This window comes from Grammomys surdaster, unplaced genomic scaffold (assembly GCF_004785775.1).
Source record: "Grammomys surdaster isolate TR1022 unplaced genomic scaffold, NIH_TR_1.0 125690, whole genome shotgun sequence".
Classification (NCBI taxonomy): domain Eukaryota; kingdom Metazoa; phylum Chordata; class Mammalia; order Rodentia; family Muridae; genus Grammomys; species Grammomys surdaster.
Genome location: NW_021620526.1, coordinates 148,438 through 167,081, shown reverse-complemented (window position 1 = coordinate 167,081; position 18,644 = coordinate 148,438). Strand labels below are relative to the sequence as shown.

General features: G+C 42.1%; 2 protein-coding genes across 2 annotated transcripts in view; both read left to right on the top strand.

Annotated features, from left to right (window-relative positions):
• The window catches only part of Gabrq (gamma-aminobutyric acid type A receptor theta subunit), a 13,551-nt gene extending 11,476 nt beyond the window's left edge, over positions 1–2,075 (top strand). The window contains exons 8-9 of the mRNA XM_028787987.1: positions 313–569; positions 1,258–2,075. Of these exons, the coding sequence (XP_028643820.1) occupies positions 313–569; positions 1,258–2,019 (1,019 nt within the window). The 3' untranslated portion in view covers positions 2,020–2,075. The remainder of the gene's footprint in view (positions 1–312; positions 570–1,257) is intronic.
• A 14,222-nt stretch (positions 2,076–16,297) lies between these two features.
• LOC114639249 (melanoma-associated antigen 10-like) lies at positions 16,298–16,858 on the top strand. Its single transcript, XM_028787991.1, has one exon. The coding sequence runs from the start codon at positions 16,298–16,300 to the stop codon at positions 16,856–16,858; it is 561 nt and encodes a 186-aa protein (XP_028643824.1).
• Positions 16,859–18,644: the final 1,786 nt, after the last annotated feature.

Sequence of the window (18,644 nt, the reverse complement as noted above, 5' to 3'; positions counted from 1 at the left end):
TATATATATATATATATATATATATATATATATATATATATATATATGATATTTTAGTGTTCAGAAAACTTCAGATACTAAAAGAAGACTTTATGGAAATGGGGATGTTAATTACTTAAACCATGGCTAGAAATTTGAGCTTGATACAAAGCAATCGACCTGATAAGCAAAGGGAGCAGGAGCAAGGAGAGTACATGGGCAAACCTTCACCCCAGAGGTGGCCTCTCTTCACCTCCTTTGAGGTATAGACTCAAAGGTTTGTTAAAATTGCAGCTATTGAAGGAGAGTAACCCTGTACTGTGTTGTTCATAGGACTAACTTCGATCCTTGTCCTGACTACCATCGACTCACATATGCGGGATAAACTCCCCCATATTTCCTGTATCAAAGCCATTGACATCTACATCCTTGTGTGCCTGTTCTTCGTTTTCCTGTCCCTGCTGGAATATGTCTATATCAACTACCTTTTCTTCAGCCAAGTACCTCGACGTAATCACAGGAGATACAGGAAACCCAGAAGAGTTGTTGCCCGATACCGCTACCAAGAAGTGGTGGTAGCAAATGTGCAGGTTTGACATTTTGACTGACAGCTAGCTTTTCTCAGGACCTCCTCAGCCTAGGCTTAGCACTTGAACCTTTCACATTTCATAGTTGCTTTTATCCTCATACTTTACTTGTATATGAAAGGCATACCCACACTCATCTATAGATAGTAATTATTTGATATCATGAAGTAAGAAAAGTCAGAACTTGATTTCTCTAGATCTTCGATCCAAGTTTGCTCCATTTTACAGGCTTCCAGAGTAAGTGATAAAATTAGAAAGGAAGGTGAGGTGCAGGAAGACTGGCCTTCATACTTTTCCTTCCCTTGCACTTCAGACACCTGAGAACGTACTGAGCCCTTTGCCTTGGGGTATATGTAAATGCCCAACAACACCACTCCTTTGCAGAAAGCTCAATCTCATGCTAACTTGGAAGCCTACATATAGCACATAGTATTCCTGAGGTCACAACTGCTCCATGGGGAAACAGTTGCTTGGCTGCAGCTGTGACATTCTCTGCATGTTAAAACAACCTCCTGGTTCAGTTTCTCAACCCCTCTAAGCACCTCAGAGAGCCCAACAGGCTCCGCCCATCAAAGGTGTCAACAGTAGCTTTGCAAGCACTAATCAGGAAAGTTCCTTCCTTTTTCTCTTTCCCTATGCCTGCCCACTAGGTGATATGAAAGTAATCAGCTTATTCATTATCTCCTTCAAGGATGGTCTGATTAATGTGGAAGACAGAGTAGAAGACAGAGCTGGTCCCCTTCCTGACAGCCCCATGCAAGCTCATCTGGCAAGCCAGGAAAATCTAGGATCCCTGGCGTTCATGTCAGAGCAGGCCCAGCTGGCTACCTCGGAAAGCCTCAGCCCACTCTCTTCTGTCTCAAGCCAGGCTCAATTGGCCACTGGAGAAAGCCTGAGTGATCTGCCTTCCACCTCTGAGCAAACACTGCCTGGTTGTACCATTCACTTTCATGGCTTTCTTACTAATGACAGTATTATCCCCATCAAAATCCACAGCCATTCTGATGCCCTTGATGATGAAGACTCCGAAGAAAGCCTAAACTCTGAGGAAAGCCATGGCCATGGAAGCAGCCCCACTGGAAGGCTCAAGCTCCAGATTAGCCAGAGGTGTGTGCAAGAAGGAAGTTGGGACCTTGATAAAATTGAGAGCTTACAGGATGACATCAGTATTACGAGCAGCTGGCTTGGCCTTGATGAACAATGCAAGGGAGATGCTGACAGTATCTGGAGCCTTACTGATGAGGAGCTGATGGCCTGTGACCAAGAGAAGGACAGTAACTCAGAGTCTGAGGAGAGTTGCTCCCCAAGCCCTGGGTGCTCCTTCAATGAAGGGTTCTCTTTTCAGCTCTTTAAGCCTAACCGGGTCCCTAAGGTTGATAGATGGTCCCGTTTCCTCTTCCCTCTTTCCTTTGGGCTGTTCAATGTGGTTTACTGGTTATACCACATCTATTAGTTTCTCATACACCACAGCAGCAGAGATATTATGATGTGTTTCCTTCATAGTTTCTTTCCCTCTTCCCCTTCTTCATTTTAGTTGGCAAAGTTTTTTTGGTTTTTTTGGAGGGGGGTTGTTTTATTCTGTTTTGTTTGGAAGGGGCAATCAAATCCATTGGGCACTTCTCTTTATTATGAAGTGGGGAAGAGATAAAGAAAACATGTAGCCAGAGGAAAAAGATTGAAGAGGACTTAGAAATAAACTGCACATTGATTTCCTCCTGCTAGAAAATTCTCACCTTTCACTTTAAACAGTCCATCAGCCTAGAATTTCTAAATACTACCCCTTGGAAGTATTTAGAGGACACAGAAGAGCCATGCTGAGGAATGATCTGCCTACTAAAAATGACTTTGGGAGAAGAAGTCAAACCAAGTTAGCCTGGAGTGTACACAGAGAGGCTAGGCATGGCTTGAATATTCTGACAAAGGAAGGTTGGGAATCATTTGTAAGTGTCTTGCACTTTGAGTGTAGAGTTGTGATACAGGAGTAGGAAGGGCAGGTGGGTAGGAGGGACTGCCAAAGAGATATAGCAGAGTAAGTGAGAAAACATGCTTCCAGCAAGGGTATATAAGACAGGGGAGTGATGTCAGGCTGAAGTTTGTACAGGTTCAGCTATTCCCTTTTAAGTTACTAGACCTTCTCTTGCCCATATTTCCCCTTCACATTGCCTGTCAGTAGGGACTCACTACTTCCATTCAGTTATGAGTTAGGTTTCTATCAATTGCTAGGTTGATTACTAGTTACAGTAGACACAATTGGTAAGTAAGCACTAGTTAAGAAAGTTCAGATTTGCAATTTCACCATCGGCCTAGAATAATATATGAACAACTATTATGAATCTATATACTAATCCTTTCTATTTGTCTAGTGCATAGTAAGTGTCAACGAGCTCCCTGACCCATCACATCGTTGGATCCTCACAGGAGCCCTGTAAGCCAGGGAAGACAAAGTACCTTGTCTCCAGTGTTCCAAGGAAAATATGGAGCTTGTGTGCCATGCTTAAAGATACTTGTTCTTTCTCCTTACTAACTGTCCCTTCCCTATGTTCAAGCTGCCAAGCTTACTGGACAGCACCTGGAGCATCTCTATATGAAGAGGCTACTGACCAGGCACTGAACATAGAGCCTACTCAGCAGGGCTCCTGGTAAGAGTAGGATGAACCTTCACACCAACTTTCCAGGAAGCACCAGCTCATTGATGGAGGTCATGAAGAAACTTTTCCAAGTACTGAACCTATATCCCCCCTTCCTCTATAGGCAGCCTCTTCTTCAGCCCTATGCTCCTCTGCCCATCTACCTCCTTAACTGTTTAAATGTTTTTGTGTATCTCTGAGTATGAGTGTGTATGTGTCCAGGTAGGTCTATGTGCTGTCCATACCACCATTTGAGAAGCTGTACTAGTGTCAATATACATTGGTATACATGAATGCATATCTGCACTGTGTGGATGAATAGCGTGTATGCATCTCTATGAGAGTGTCACTTGTGTAGTTATATTAACACAGCGGAATACATTCTATATACATTCATTGAATGTGCATGTCTGTATACCTGTGTTTGTCAAATTTAGTTGGTGTAAAAGGACATACATCAAAAACCACATGTATTCCCTGTAGAAGGTTCTTGTAGAAACAGCATGACTCTAGTGACCTGTTTTGACACTGTGGGGAAAGTCTTATTTAGCTGGACTGATTAACTATTTCTTTTCAGTTCTAGAGAGCCAGGTGGACCTACTGGGGAAGTACATTTGTAGCTACTCCTAGGACAAACTTGGCTGCTTGAATAGGCCCCAAAATCTACCTTGTGTTTGGAATTTGAACTTTCTTACTTTAACTCAATTCAGGGAAAGAGTCAGAGAAGAAAAAAATAGAAAGGAGCACCAAGTGCTCCTGAATAGATGGTCTTTGTATTGTCTCTTCTCCATGCATAGGCACAATTCTAGCCTTTTATGCATACACACCCAGACACACATACCTATTCCATCACACATGCATACATACATATCAGGAGCACCCATGCTCTGAGTTATATTTATAGACATGTGCAGGCATATATACACACACAAATAAACATGCACACAGACATACATACTTTTAAAACAACTCAAAACAAGGAAGTTCTACCAAAATATCTAAGATTGTCTATTTTGTTTTGGGAACCCAGCACAAAGAGATCCAGAATAAAGGAAGAACAGAGAGTTCTCATCTGGAATCTGAGCATTCATTGGATATGTACTTGGATTTGGAGACCTATAATTGTATAGTGTTGAACCATCACTAGAGTAAAGATACAAAGGGGTATTAGAGTAGTGGGAACAAAGATACAGCAAAGAAGGGATAGAGAGGCCAGTTGTAAATATTCACATAGCTAGATATAGCATACCCTAAAAAGACTATTTTGCCCTAATGTGCTGCAATGAGAGCAGTTAAACTCTACTGCAATTCATACATGTCAAAATAAAGTGGAGATCTGCCAATGACAGCTTTTCAGGAACTTGAATCTTCTGGTTTTTTCATGGCTATGGTCTTTCTTACTTGAAAGTTGTCAGATCTCCCCTTGTATTCTGTGTGGTCTGTTGTTCATCTTCATCAAGCCTTGTCTCTTGCTGCTCCCATCCCCTTCCATACAGCCCCTTTCTCATACTTTCTCTATCTGGCTGCCTATGTCTCCTCCAAAACTTCCTCCAACACCAAGTAGTTGTGGAAGTGCAGAGCATCTGAACAGTGCTTCTGGGATTCAGCCAGTCAAACAGCTTGGACAGAAGGAAGAGCCTTACTAAGTCTGAGATGGAGAAACCCCACTTTACTACAGTATTCTGTTTTGCCTTACCCTCTCCTCACCCCCTAGAATTCCTGTCTGAGAAAGACACCAGCTTTCTGTCTTTCCAATGCATCATTTTATTGTAGAAATATGTGATGTATTTCCTTCCCAGTTTGATTTGCACTGTGAAGTGTCTCTGCAGAGAGACTATTAGGTCTCAATGGAGTTTGTCCAATGTATTCTTACAATTTGTATCATCCTCATTCATAGCAAGGCTGCAAACTCTTGACATACTTAGAACCAAGCTTTGCTGAGATTGTGACTGTTCCTAATGAGGGTTCCTTACTCTGTATATACAGCAGCAATGCTTTCAAGCTAATAACTACTGAAGGCACTCACTAAGTACTCCATTTGCATGATACCCTGTGGGTAGTAAGCAGGAACTTTCTAGCTACTCCACAACCCAGCATCCAAAGTAATTGTAACTTGTCCTACTGAAAGTGAGGGTGTTTGTGTTTGTTGTATGGTGCCCTGATATTAATATAAGTCTACATTTTCAGTGTTGGGTTTTCAGGAGAGGAAAAAAATATCTGTCTGATATACTTCAATAATGAAACAGGCCAGCTGGTCAGGGTCATCCCTGTGGAACTCTGTGTCAGAATTTGTACCCACTATTATGCTAGACTGCATTCCTGGGATCAGTATTCATTAGCAAAGGTAAAGATATCAGAATTTGGCACAGTAATAAAAAATGACTTCAGATAATACCACAGGATTCTTTCAATGGTAATTAAGTCAGTAACAGTCTGAGAGCATATGAATTATGTTAAAGTCACATACATACAGATCTTCAGTAGTGTTGTTGAGCCAAGACAGTAAAAAGTAAGAAAAGACATTGACCAACAGCCAGGTGACCTAGGTGACCTGATCTGCAAGACTCACAGTAGTTGAGCCTTACTAGATAAGTGAGTGCCCACGTTGAGCTCAATAATTGACATTCTTATGAGAAAGAGACCTTGACCAGTCTGGACTTCAAGAAATTTAAACATGAAAGAGCATAAAATTATGTTTCTGAAAAATATACTTTAAAAACATGTAAATAGCAGAAGGCAAAATAAAGACCTATAATAGCAAATACTCTGGTGGGTCTGTGCTTCCTCAATTAGATTGATAGATACTATATGGGACACTCATCCAGGTCTGAAAGTCTCTAGCTTCCATTATTCATGGTTTTCAAGAGGGGGAAGCTAGCAACACAGTCATTGAATAATTCACAGTTTTGAACAAAGTCATTTAGGGTCTTTGGAAACAAAAGTTTTTAGACAGCAAGTCAAATATGAGGTAGACATTTAGTTCCACTTTGGTTTTTTGTTTGTTTGTTTATTGTTTGGTTTTTATTGGATATTTTATTTATTTACATTTCAAATGTTATCCCCTTTCCTTGTTTCCCCTCCAGAAACCCCTATCCCACCCCCTCCTGCTTTTATGAGGGTATTCTTCCACCTACCCACCCACCCACTCCCACCTCCCCACCCAGGCATTCCCCTACACTGGGGCATCAAGCCTTCACAGGACCAAGGGCCTGCCCTCCCATTGATGCCAGATAAGGCATCTCCTACATATGCAGCTAGAGCCATGGGACCCTCCATGTGTACTCTCAGGTCAGTGATTTAGTCCCTGGGAGCTCTTGGTGGGGAGGGGTCTGGTTGGTTGATATTGTTGTTCTTCCTATGGGTTACAAACCCCTTCAGCTCCTTCAGTTCTTTCTTTAACTCCTCCATTGGGGACCCTGTGCTCAGTCCAGTGATTAGCTGTGAATATCCACCTCTATATTTGTCAGTCCCTGGCAGAGCCTCTCAGGAGACAGCAGCTATATCAGGCTCCTGTCAGCAAGCATTTCTTGGCATCTGCAATAGTGTCTGGGTTTGGTGTCTGTATGTAGGATGGATTCCCAGGTAGGGCAATCTCCGGTTGGCCTTTCCTTCAGTCTCTGTTCCACATTTTATCCCCATATTTCCTTTAACAGGAACAATTCTGGGTTAAAAATTTGGAGATGAGTGAGTGGCCCCATGCCCCCAACTAGGGGCCTTGCCTAACTTCTGGATATGGTCTCCATAGGTTCTCCCTCCCCTTTGTTGGGCATTTCAGCTAATCTCATCCCAGTTGGGTCCTGGGAGCCTCTTGCTTTCCTAGCATCTGGGACTTGCTGTTGGCTATCCCTAGTTCCCCATTCCCCATTGCCTCACACCTCTGTTCAATTTCCTGACCCTCTCTGTACATCTCCCCCTCCTCCCACACCTGATCCTGCCACCTTTTTCCCCCTCCCTCCTTTCTTCCTCCCAAGTCCCTACAACCCTCTATCTACCGTGAGTATTTTGTTACCCCTTCCAAGAAGGACCAAAGCACCCACACTTGGGTCTTTCTTCTTCTTGAGCTTCATGTGGTCTGTGAATTGTATCTTGGGTATTCCGAGCTTTCAGGCTAATATCCACTTATCAGTGAACACATACTGCGTGTGTTCTTTTGTGACTGAGTTACCTCACTCAAGATGATATTTTCTTTTTTTTTAAGATGATATTTTCTAGTTCCATCCATTTACCTAAGAATTTCATGAAGTCATTGTTTTTTAATAGCTGAGTAATACTCCATTGTGTAAATGTACCACATTTTCTTCATCAATTCTTCTGTTGAAGGACATCTGGGTTCTTTCCAGCTTCTGGCTATTATAAATAAGGCTGCTATGAACATAGTGGAGCATGTTTCCTTGTTATATGTTGGGGCATCTTCTGGGAATATGCCCAGGAATGGTATAGCTGAGTCCTCAGCTATGTCCATTTTTCTGAGGAACCACCAGACTGCTTTTCAGGGTGGTTGTACCAGCTTACAATCCCACCAACAATGGAGGAGTGTTCCTCTTTCTCCACATCCTCGCCAGCATCTACTATCACCTGAGTTTTTAATCTTAGCCATTCTGACTGGTGTGAGATGGAATCTCAGGGTTGTTTTGATTTGCATTTCCCTGATGACTAAGGATACTGAACATTTCTTTTTTTTTTTTATTGGATGATTTATTTACATTTCCTATGTTGTCCCCTTACCCCATCCCCCAATCACCCCCTCGGAACCCCCAATCCCCTCGCCCCTCCTCCTTCTTCTCTGTGGATGTAACCTCTATCTACACCCCCCCCACTCCCACCTCCCCACCCTCAAAATTCCCACCCCCTGGGGCATCCAGCCTTCATGAGGTCAAGGTTCTCTTCTTCCACCTATGCCCAGCAGGGCCCTCCACTTTTACATATTCAGCTGAAGCCCTGGATCCCCCCCTAAGTGCTCCCAGGCTGGTGGTTTAGACCCTGGGAGCTGTGGTTGGTTGGTATTGTTGCTCTCCTCATGGTGCCACAAACCCTTTCAGCTCCTTCAGTCTTCACTCTAACTCCTCTATTGAGAACCCCATGATCAGTTCAATGGCTAGTTGTGAGCATCTGCCTCTGAATATGTCTGACTCTTGAAGGCCTCTGAGGAGATATCCATATCAGGCTCTTATCAGCATGCACTTCCTGTCTTCCACATCAGCATCTACCTTTGGTGATTGCACATGGGATAGATACTCAGGTGGGGTGGTCTTGAGACGGCCCCTCCTTCAGTTTCTGTCCCTCACTTTGTCTCCATATTTGCTCCCTTGAGTATTTTGTTGCTCCTTCTAAGAAGGACCGAATCACCCTCACTTGGTCTTCCTTCTTTATGGGCTTCATGTGGCCTGTGAGTTGCATCTTGGGCATTTCAAGGTTCTAGGCTAATATCCAATAATCAGTGAGTGAATACCATGTATGTTCTTTTGTGATTTCCCTGATGACTAAGGATACTGAACATTTCTTTAAGTGCTTCTTGGCCATCCGATATTCCTCAGTTGAGAATTCTTTGTTTAGCTCTGTACCCCATTTTTAATAGGGTTATTTGATTCTCTGGAGTCTAAATTCTTGGGTTCTATGTATATATTGGATATTAGCCCTCTATAGAATGTAGGATTGGTAAAGTTCTTTTCCCAATCTGTTGGTTGCTGCTTTGTCCTATTGACAGTGCCCTTTGCCTTACAGAAGCTTTGCAATTTTATGAAGTCCCATTTGTCGATTCTTGATCTTAGAGCATAAGCCATTGCTGTTCTGTTCAGGAACTTTCCCCTGTGCCCAAGTATTCGAGGCTCTTCCCCACTTTCTCTTCTATTAGTTTCAGTGTATCTGGATTTATGTGGAGGTCCTTGATCCACTTATACTTGAGCTTTGTACAAGGAGATAAGAATGGATCGATTTGCATTCTTCTACATGCTGACCTCCAGTTGAACCAGCTCCATTCGTTGAAAATGCTGTCTTTTATCCACTGGATGGTTTTAGCTCCTTTGCCAAAGATCAAGTGACCATAGGTGTATGAGTTCTAGCAAGAGAAATATTGTTTATAAAATAGAAAAGAGGTTTTTTTTTTAATCTCTGCCAAAGCAGAGTGGGGAGCAAGAAAGTTGAAGGGCCAATGGCTTAGGGTTAATCCAGATCAAAAGCATCGCAAAGTCACACTGAACCATCCTAGTGGTGGAGAGACTCCTTTTTTTTTTTGTAACCCACCCTCTTCAGAATATCTCTAAGAACTTTGTGATGAAAATGTGAGACCTTGAAACATGAACCCTAAGCCAGTGGACCTTCTTCAGTCTTTTTATGGCCTAATCAGATTAAAAGGGCTGTTCTCAGGTATTGCTATGCTGCTCTACCCATAGTCATGAGGTGGAACTAGCTGGATATAAAAGTTTCCTTTTCAAGAATCCTTGGGTTTTTTTTTTTATAGTGTGTGTGCGCACATGCACAAGGTGTATAGAGGCCAGTGGTTGACATTGGGTGTCTTATTCAATTGTTCTTCCACCATATTTTTTGAGACAAGTTTTCTCACAATAGATATAGCTCACTCATTCAGCTAGTCTAGCTGTCCAATGGGCTCCAGTGATCCACCTCTTTTTGCTTCCCCAGTATTTGGATGTCTTATTTGGTGTTCTATTGCTGTTAAGAGACATTATGACAATACTTACAAAAAGAAAGCATTTAATTGGGGCTGGCTTACAGTTTCAGAGGTTTAGTCCATTATCATCATGATGGGGAGCATGGTGCCACACAAACAGACATGGTGCTGGAATAGAAACTAAGAGTTCTACATCAGGATCTGCAGGCAGCAGGAAGAGAGTGAGCCACTGACCCTGGCTTTAGCTTTTAAAACCTTGAAGCCACCATCCCCTCCAAGTGACATACATCTTCCAACAAGGTCATACCTCTTAATATCGCCCAAATAGTGCCAGTCCCTAAGCATTAAAGGATATGAGTTTATGGGGGTCGTTGTTAATCAAACCACCACATTGGATTACAGTCATGTGTTTTTATGTGATTTGCTGTGGATCCAAACTCAGATCCTCATGTTTGCACAGCAAGCACACTACTGATTCAACCATTTCCTCAGTTCCAGGGGTCTTCAGTTTCTGAAGATGGCCTTGAACAACAGGTAGAGTTTATAATCCTATGATGGACCTAACATGACCAACTATACTATTATGTGTGATATGCCAAACTATACAACTAACTTAAGGGATGAGTAAGGAAAGAAGGATGATAGCATTCCCTTTTTACCTGCATTGGTATACCTTGCATCTTCTCTCACCTTTAAAATTCTAGTCGGGAGAGAGCTTGGAGACCAAAATTGTGTACACAATACCACTGAAGCACTAAAGGTTCTCTGGGAGACCCTGCTAGGGCTTGGAAAAAGCTGAACCAAGATGGGAGACTTTCCAGAGAGGTTTCTTGAAAGATAGGAAAGCAAACAAAAATAATTTTGTGCACATGTTGCTATGCTGTGTGTCTGGTATACATAAATGTGCATACATACGTATGTGTGGAGGCCAGAGAAGGTTGAGTGTTTTCTTTTATGGCTCTCTGCCTAATTTTTTGAGTCGGAGTCCCCAGCTTAACCTGGAGCTTGTTGTTGGCTACAGTGCCTGGCCAGGGAACTTCTGGGATCTCCCTGTCTCCATCCCTCAACACTAGGGTACCAGGAGCATGCAACCATACCTGGCTTTTACATGGGTGCTAGATATTTGAATTCAAGTCTGTTTTGTGACCCTATTCTTGGCAGACACGTACAAACATCATTTTACTCATTCCAAATAGGAAAATGAGAACAGAACAAAGAAAGAATACATGAGTACTATATTTACATAATTTCCACCCATCCAAAATCTAAATGGATTTGATGAGTTTTAACAGTGTTACTAATAGGAATATGGGTAAGAGTTCATTTACAGGAGCACAGATGACTTTAAAACAGCTAAAACACAAAAGCATGGATGACAACTCACAAAAAAAAAAACTGTAAAACCTAGAACTCACAGTATACCTTTTAGACAGCTCAACATGTTGAAGAGTTTCTCTTCCAGGCAACTTACTTGGTCTTGAGCCTTTTCCAAGTATCTCAGCTTGTCCCTCATTCTTCAGCAATTCTTAAATTTTGTATAATCTTAGAAAAGGAGTGTCTTAGTGCATCTGATCAGTTTTGGATACTTCCTAGGGCTTTCTGAGTCTTAATAGCCTCTCCTCAGAATTTCCTGAATTTTTATAAGCTTAAGAAGAAACTGGTACAAAATATGGTCCAGTTGCTCTCACATCGAGTGTTCTTACCCACTAAGACACTGCTCTATCCCTTGGTTTACCTATTTCTTAGTAACATTGAGTGTATTTTATATCAATATATTTAAAAATAATAGAAAATATGAGGTCTCTGTGCCATGAGACTCAAAGATTCTATGGTCTCATTGTAGCCTAGCAGCTGTATAGGGAATCAGTGTTCAAATATGAATGTGAACTTTTGTGATGAGTTGATATTTGCTCTAACAGAATCAAGTTAGATATTCTTGATTCCAATTACTTTTTCTATTTACTTTCATGTCCTTTGTCCCTCTTTTTCATCTGGATCCAACCAACTGTATATACTAAACTCTAGCTGGAAAAAATCAAAAGGCCTTGAAACAGTTGAAGAGTCTCTTTTTCTTGCTCCTCCTCAGCTAGGAACTACATGCTGCCTATAAATCACAGATTCATGCTCAAATTTGATCAAAGACTGCCTGTACAGCTGCCAAGCTACTATGAGGTCATAAGACAGGCCAGCATACTGCTGAAGACTCACAAGGGAAGATTATCTATCTTTCAAGTTTACCCCAAGTATGCCTGAAATGCAAGGCCATCCATTCTAAGTCTGTAACTATAGATTAAAGAAATCTAGATGTTTTTTCTCATTCAGGTGTTTATAAAGGACCCCTACATATGGACATGGGTCGTAGCTAGGAAAAAGATGTTACTACAAATATGGTGTGTTGTGCAAAGGATAGAAAACACAAACTTCTGATATTCGTGGGCAGGTAAAGGATACCAAATCTCCAGCAAAGATAAAAAGTTAAAGTTCCTATTTCCTCTGCTTTTTTATCTAGATTTCAACTACTTGGATGATACTGGCTCACACTGGATAAGAGTGTCAGAGTTTATTTAGTCCACTGATTTTAATGAGAGCTTCTTTAGAGAGCACTCTAATAACCACACCTAAAAATAATACTTTACCAGTCAACTTGCCAACAAAAATTAACTGTTACAGACTATATTATACAATTCTGACTTTAAAAACTGGAAGACAAATACTTCACCCAAGACAAAAACTGAAGGAAAAAAAAAAACTTCACAATAGCTGAGTTAGTCCTGGAAGATTGAATCTGGAAATGATCAAAACCTTTCGTGATATTTCTGACAAAATCACCAATAAACATATTTTGGAGTCTTGAAGTTACTATGAAAAGCCTTCCTAATGCTTTGATAAAATACATACAAAAGCACCTTAATGGAGAAAGAGTTTGTTTTGGCTCATAGTTAAAGGTTATAGTATAGCTCTCACCCTTTGCCTTAGGGTTTCTATTGCTATAATAAACCACCATGACCAAAAGCAACTTGGGGGGGGGAGGATTTATTACATCTTCCAGGTTGTAGTCCATCATCCAAGGAAGCCAGGGCATGAAATCAAGGGAGGATCCTGGATACAGGAGTTGAAGCAGAGGCCATGGAGGAATACTGCTCACTGGCTTCCTCCTCAGCCTGCTTTCTGCAGCACCCAGGAACACCAGCCCAGGAATGACTCCATCCACAGTTAGCTGGACCCTCCCATATCAATTATCAATAAAGAAAATGTCCCATAGGTTAGCCCACAGGCTGATGGGGGTATTTTCTCAATTGAGGTTCTTCTCAAACAGTTCTAGTTTGTGTCCGTTAGCATAAAATTAGCAAACATAGTCCTCATCAAATAAACTTTTCTTTGCAGTAAGCATAAACCATTTCAGAAAAATACAACTGGTCAAAATGAACAGTTGATGCTAAAATGGCCAATCATAACTGAAACATCTACATCAAAACTCCTACACTTAAGGCTAAGGGATCAGCAAGGAAGAGTTGGCAGAAAGATTGAATCAAGGGACCAGGAACTCTGCAGTGAGGTTGTATTTCTTAGAAATGACAGGGGAACCTCACCCATTTCACCCCAGCAATATTGTTGCCTAAACAAGATATAAATAAGTACACCACCCGCAGACATGTTAACACAGAAGAGGGAATTTTCCTAGGGTCTTGCCCGCAGGCAAAGTAACCAAGGAATGCTGAGAGCAAGAGAAATAGTCATACCCAAAGATGAGTCCCTGAATTGGTTATCCACTACCAAAGGACAGCCCTAAAATCATATACATACCAGTTACACTAAATGGACCAAGCAGGTCACATTCGTATATTTAGGGGGGGGTGTGGTAAGAAAGCAAAAGAAGCCGTGGATTCCATAGGGATCAATGAAGGGTACATTAAGAGGGATTTGAAGGGTGGAGAGGAAGGGGGAAATTTCTATGAGTATTTTAAGTTTAACAAAGTGGTTTAGATACTATCAAGATTGAAGGAAAAAGCTGAAAGAATCCCAAAACCCAGGACAGAGAAAGCCCAGCTGTATGCCTGTTGTGACCCCTGAAGACAGGGTTACCAAGCAGGTATTTTCTGATGTCTATAAATGCCTCTAGGTGCAGTTACAGACAAGGATCAGGCTCAGGCATTCTCTAACATCCTAGTGAGACTATAGTCCTCTAGAGAGTCTGGTTCTTCCCTTAGTCAAAGTTATGGATTGTAACAGCCACTGGGAAAGTTAGGGGGTGGAGAGAGTGAGAACCTTATTCTGAGGCCCTCATTTCAGACCTGTAGAGCAGAGAGAACCAGAACTTTAGGAGTCTGGATGATAACTTAAGATACAATACAAAAGCCTCACTCATGTCATGGTCAGAGGGAAAAAAGTCCAGATTGTGAGGGAAAGAATTCTAATACCAACAAAAAGGTCCCACAGAAGCCTCCTCCCATGGTCAGCCCAGGAAGGCCCAATTCAATGTGACCAGTAATGCCTGTTTTCCACATCTTGGTCTGAGAGGGGAAAGGATTTATAGGTAGTCGTAGGGCCTCAAGTCAGCAGAGTGAAGGTCCTAGACACTGTTGGAAGTCAAGATGAACATTTAGGAAGGGCTGAGAGCACCCTGGAGGGGGCTCAGCTATATGCTGGCTCTGAGCCCAGATAGGCACTAATAAGCAAGTGATTCCTGACTTCAGCATCCAGGCCTGAGCGAGTTTGGGGCTTTACTACAAAGAACACTGCTTCATAAGGACCCAGGTCCTGTGAAAACTGAAGGTAGTAAATGGAGGATGACAGTCGGGAACTCACATGTGAGAGCCCATGGATACCTCCACACTCTTGTCAGCTCTGGTAGTCTCCAGGAAGAGTGACCAGGTGCAGTGTACCTTCACTATAACCTGTGAGGTGTTAGGGAAAAGTGAGATCTGTTCTGCAGAATCACTGAGGGATGAGGTGTGCTATAAAGCAGAGATGTCGAGAAGGACAGATCAGATGAATAAACTTCAAGTAGACTTAGGGAACCCCATATATATATGCAAGATGAATACAGGTCATGTAGATAACCTGAAGATCTTTTGCAGAGCCAAAGGGATATAGCATCTGTTCACTACTCCTGAGAGTTTTCAGGATTTAAGGATCCTGGTGAGAAATTTAACCTCCGTGAGTGATCTCAGCTAGACATGGGTGTTAAAGGATCTGGAAAGAGTCAAGGTAAGGACACCAAGAGCTGACTGAAGGTAACACCAGTCCAGAGCACATACAGGGTCCCCACAGAAGTCCACACTGCAACTTGTCACCCCTACAGTCCTGGACAAGGCCACCAGTCTAAGCCCTTTATCTGTTTCTAGGGCATTACTCTCAGGGAGCTAAAGGTCTTATCAAGACGATCTTGACTCAGATCATCAGAAAAATAATTCCAGGTATGTCATGACTCAAGTTGAGAACTGAGAAAGTCTCATCAACACAGGGGACCTAGCCCTTCTGTTGGCTGTGAGAAAACCTAGGGACTGTAGGTGGATTCCTTTCTCTCACTTGCTTTTTCTTCTTTCTCACAGAAATAAGCCTCCACACTAAGGAAGGTGGGTTCAGCTCATCAGGAGAAGCAGTTCAGTCCTTGCAATTTATTGAGGTAAGTATGAGACAGGCTCCACCTCCCAAAACACATGGGCTTTAGTGAAATGTGTTACCTTTTCCTGTTATCCCAGGCAAGTTTAGCCAGATATAAGGCTCCATCATTACTTTGTTCCATCTCTGAGCTGTGGAATTTTCATTGCAAGAAGCGTGCCCTCGGGCCAACAGAGAAGTGGGGTTCAGATCCTAACAGTGCAAAATTGAGAGCCTAGAATAACTACAGAGTGTATCATATGAGACAGCAGAGGTGCTCCTCATAGTCCAGCTCTCCTCTCCTATCAGGGCCAGCAGGGCCTGAGTTCCGGGCCAGAACACCCAGTGTTCTTAGAGTCTGCAGTTCAGGAATGCCTCAACATCTCTTACAGGAGCTCCAGGGGCTTGGTCTAGGGCAGGATCCTCTGGTCAGACATAGAGGAAACCCAAGCAGAGTCAGGAGTGAAGGTGAGGTACCAAGGGCCCCATCCACCCCAGAACACAGGGACTCTACATTTCCCTGACCCCACTGGAGTGTCAAGCTCTGTAACATGGCTGTGCTTTGAAGACAGTTCTCACTCCTTCCCTCAGTCTCATAAGTAATAGGACTGACAGGAATACAGGTTCCTCTAGGGCCATACAGTAGTAACCAAGAGAAAAAAAACTGTAAAAGACCATTTTGAGAGGTTTCAGGGTGTGACTGTCAGCAAAGTATTCTAACACAGCCCTCTTCTTGCCCCAGGTCTGAGTCTGTATCACTGTGATCCTGACCAGCCTCCTGCCTGCTAGCTGCAAGGAAACTCATCATGTCTCATCCACAGAAGAGGTAGTGTTGCTCATTTCAGGGAGAATCTCAGGCCCGAAGAGAACAGGGCCTAATGGCTGAGGGAGAAGAGTCCATTGACAATAATGCCTCCTCCTCCACTAGCTCAACCCTCCCCAGGAAGATGCCTGCTGGTGGAATACCAAATTATCACCAGAGTTCTCAGAGAGCCTTATCTCCACCCATTGTTGTAGCCAACATTCCAATATGCCCATCTCATGAGGCCTCTGGCAACCAAATGGAGCTGGAAGAGCCCATGGTATTGCAGCATGCACTAAGTTCAAAGGCAACTGATTTGGTGCAGTTCCTGCTCCTCAAGTATAGAATGAAGGAGCTGACCAACAAGGAAGAGATTGTAGAAAAGGTTATCAAAGATAATGAGCAGTATAACAGTAGGATCTTTAATGAAACGTCTGAGGGTTTGAAGCTGGTCTTTGGCATTGATGTGATAGAAGTGGACTCTGTTGTTCACACCTATGCCCTTGCCATTGCCATGGGGGTCACCTATGATGGAATGCTTACTGATGCCCAGGGCATGCCCAAGACAGGCCTCCTAATAATTGCCCTAGGTGTCATCTGCATGCATGATCACCATGTCCATGAGGATGTTATCTGACAAGCACTAAATAGGATGGGAGTAATTTTCATGGAAAATCACTATGTAGGTGGGAATGCCAAGAAGCTTTTCACTGAAACTTTTGTACAAGAAGGGTATCTGATACACTTTGGTGCCTGACAGTGATCCCCCTCACTATGAGTTCCTATGGGTCCAAGGGCCCATGCTGAAACCAGAAGCGTAGATGCCATAAAGTTTTTGGTTCAGATCAGCAGGATTAACTAAGTGATTCCAGATTCTTCCTATCCCTGCATTTAGAGGCTTTGAGAGAACATGAGATTTTGTTTAGAATTGCCACCACAAGTAGCATATTGCCATGGCCAATATAAGTTCTAGTGCCACCATATTCAGAAGCTTCCTGAATAAAGCTTCCCACTCTTCACTGCATTTGAAAGTGGCAGTTAGTGTTTAAAGTAGCAAAGAGATGGTGTGGGGCTAGGGGAAGTAAGTAAATAACATCTTTTCCCCTATTTTATACCATTAACTTGGAACTTTTTTTTAGTATTTTTTTCAATTTTGTTATTTTATGTAACAAAACTTCCCATATTATGTTATGGTCTGTAATAAAGTAATATTTGCATATGATTTTAATCTGAATTGTGAAAGACCTTAGTAATATATCCAATGTCAAGAAATAGAGAAAAATGAAAGAAAAAGGTAATTCTTATTTTTCCCCTCAACAAAATATGTTCCTCTGTAAAACTAACTTACATGTGTAGACCTAAATGTGCTTGAGTTTTTGAAAATGTATGAGGAATTACATCCTAATAAGTTACCCACTGTGAAGCTCCAAAGCTTCTGAATTGTAGAAAAGCTCACTGAAATGTATAGTTTGTGTCTGGTTAATTTCAATGTGTGGTGGTTTTGTTTTGCAAGTTCTTTTAATAAAATGGCAATAGAAATAAGTCGTACCACTTACTGGCTGATTCATTGAGGACCTATTCTTTGCAAGGACCAATGTTCACAGGGGAATATTAGGAAAAACTAGAGCTGCCCTTAACTATATATGGTAATGTCTATCAGCATCAGCCATATAAAGAAGAAATGAGGTGTCCTCTTAGACCAAAGGAATGATTTCATGCTGTGTCTTAGGCCCAAAAAGTGAATATTTTAATTATGAGCAGTTCCTTTTCCATTTTCAGAACAGTTTCTTCTGAGGTTATTTGGGTCTTTTTTTATTTTATTGTTAGTAAGTATGTGTATGTCTGCACATGTCAGTGCCAGTGCTCTAGGAAGCCCAAGATGTCAGATGATCCTGGAGCTGAAGTTACAAGCAGTTGTAACTGTGTGGGTTGTAATCCTGCTGTGGGTGCTAGGATTTGAACCTAGCTCCTCTAGAAAAAAAAGTATGTTCTCATCACCATTGATTTATCTCTCCAGTCCCATAAAAAGTTCCTTTTGGATATCAGATGGATATGACAGACAAGAATCCTCATCTAGATCTTGTGCAGGAAATGTGGTCCTCAGTATGATGCACACGTTGAGTCAAATGAGAATTCTTTGGGAGCATTGTCCTCTTAGGAATAATTGATATAATTACCATGGGACCTTAAGTATTTCTTGCAAGAGGTTGATATTAAAAGAATTAGCCTTTGGATTGGAGACATGGCCCATTTGCTCTTTCAGAAGACCCAGATTTGGTTCCCTGAACCCACATAGCAGCTATCTGTAACTCCCACAACTGTCTATAACTCCAGTTCCAGGGAATCTGATGCCCTTTTCTGACCAAGCATGAATGTTGTGCATGATATATGCACATGTACCATGTTCATGGTTAATATATGGA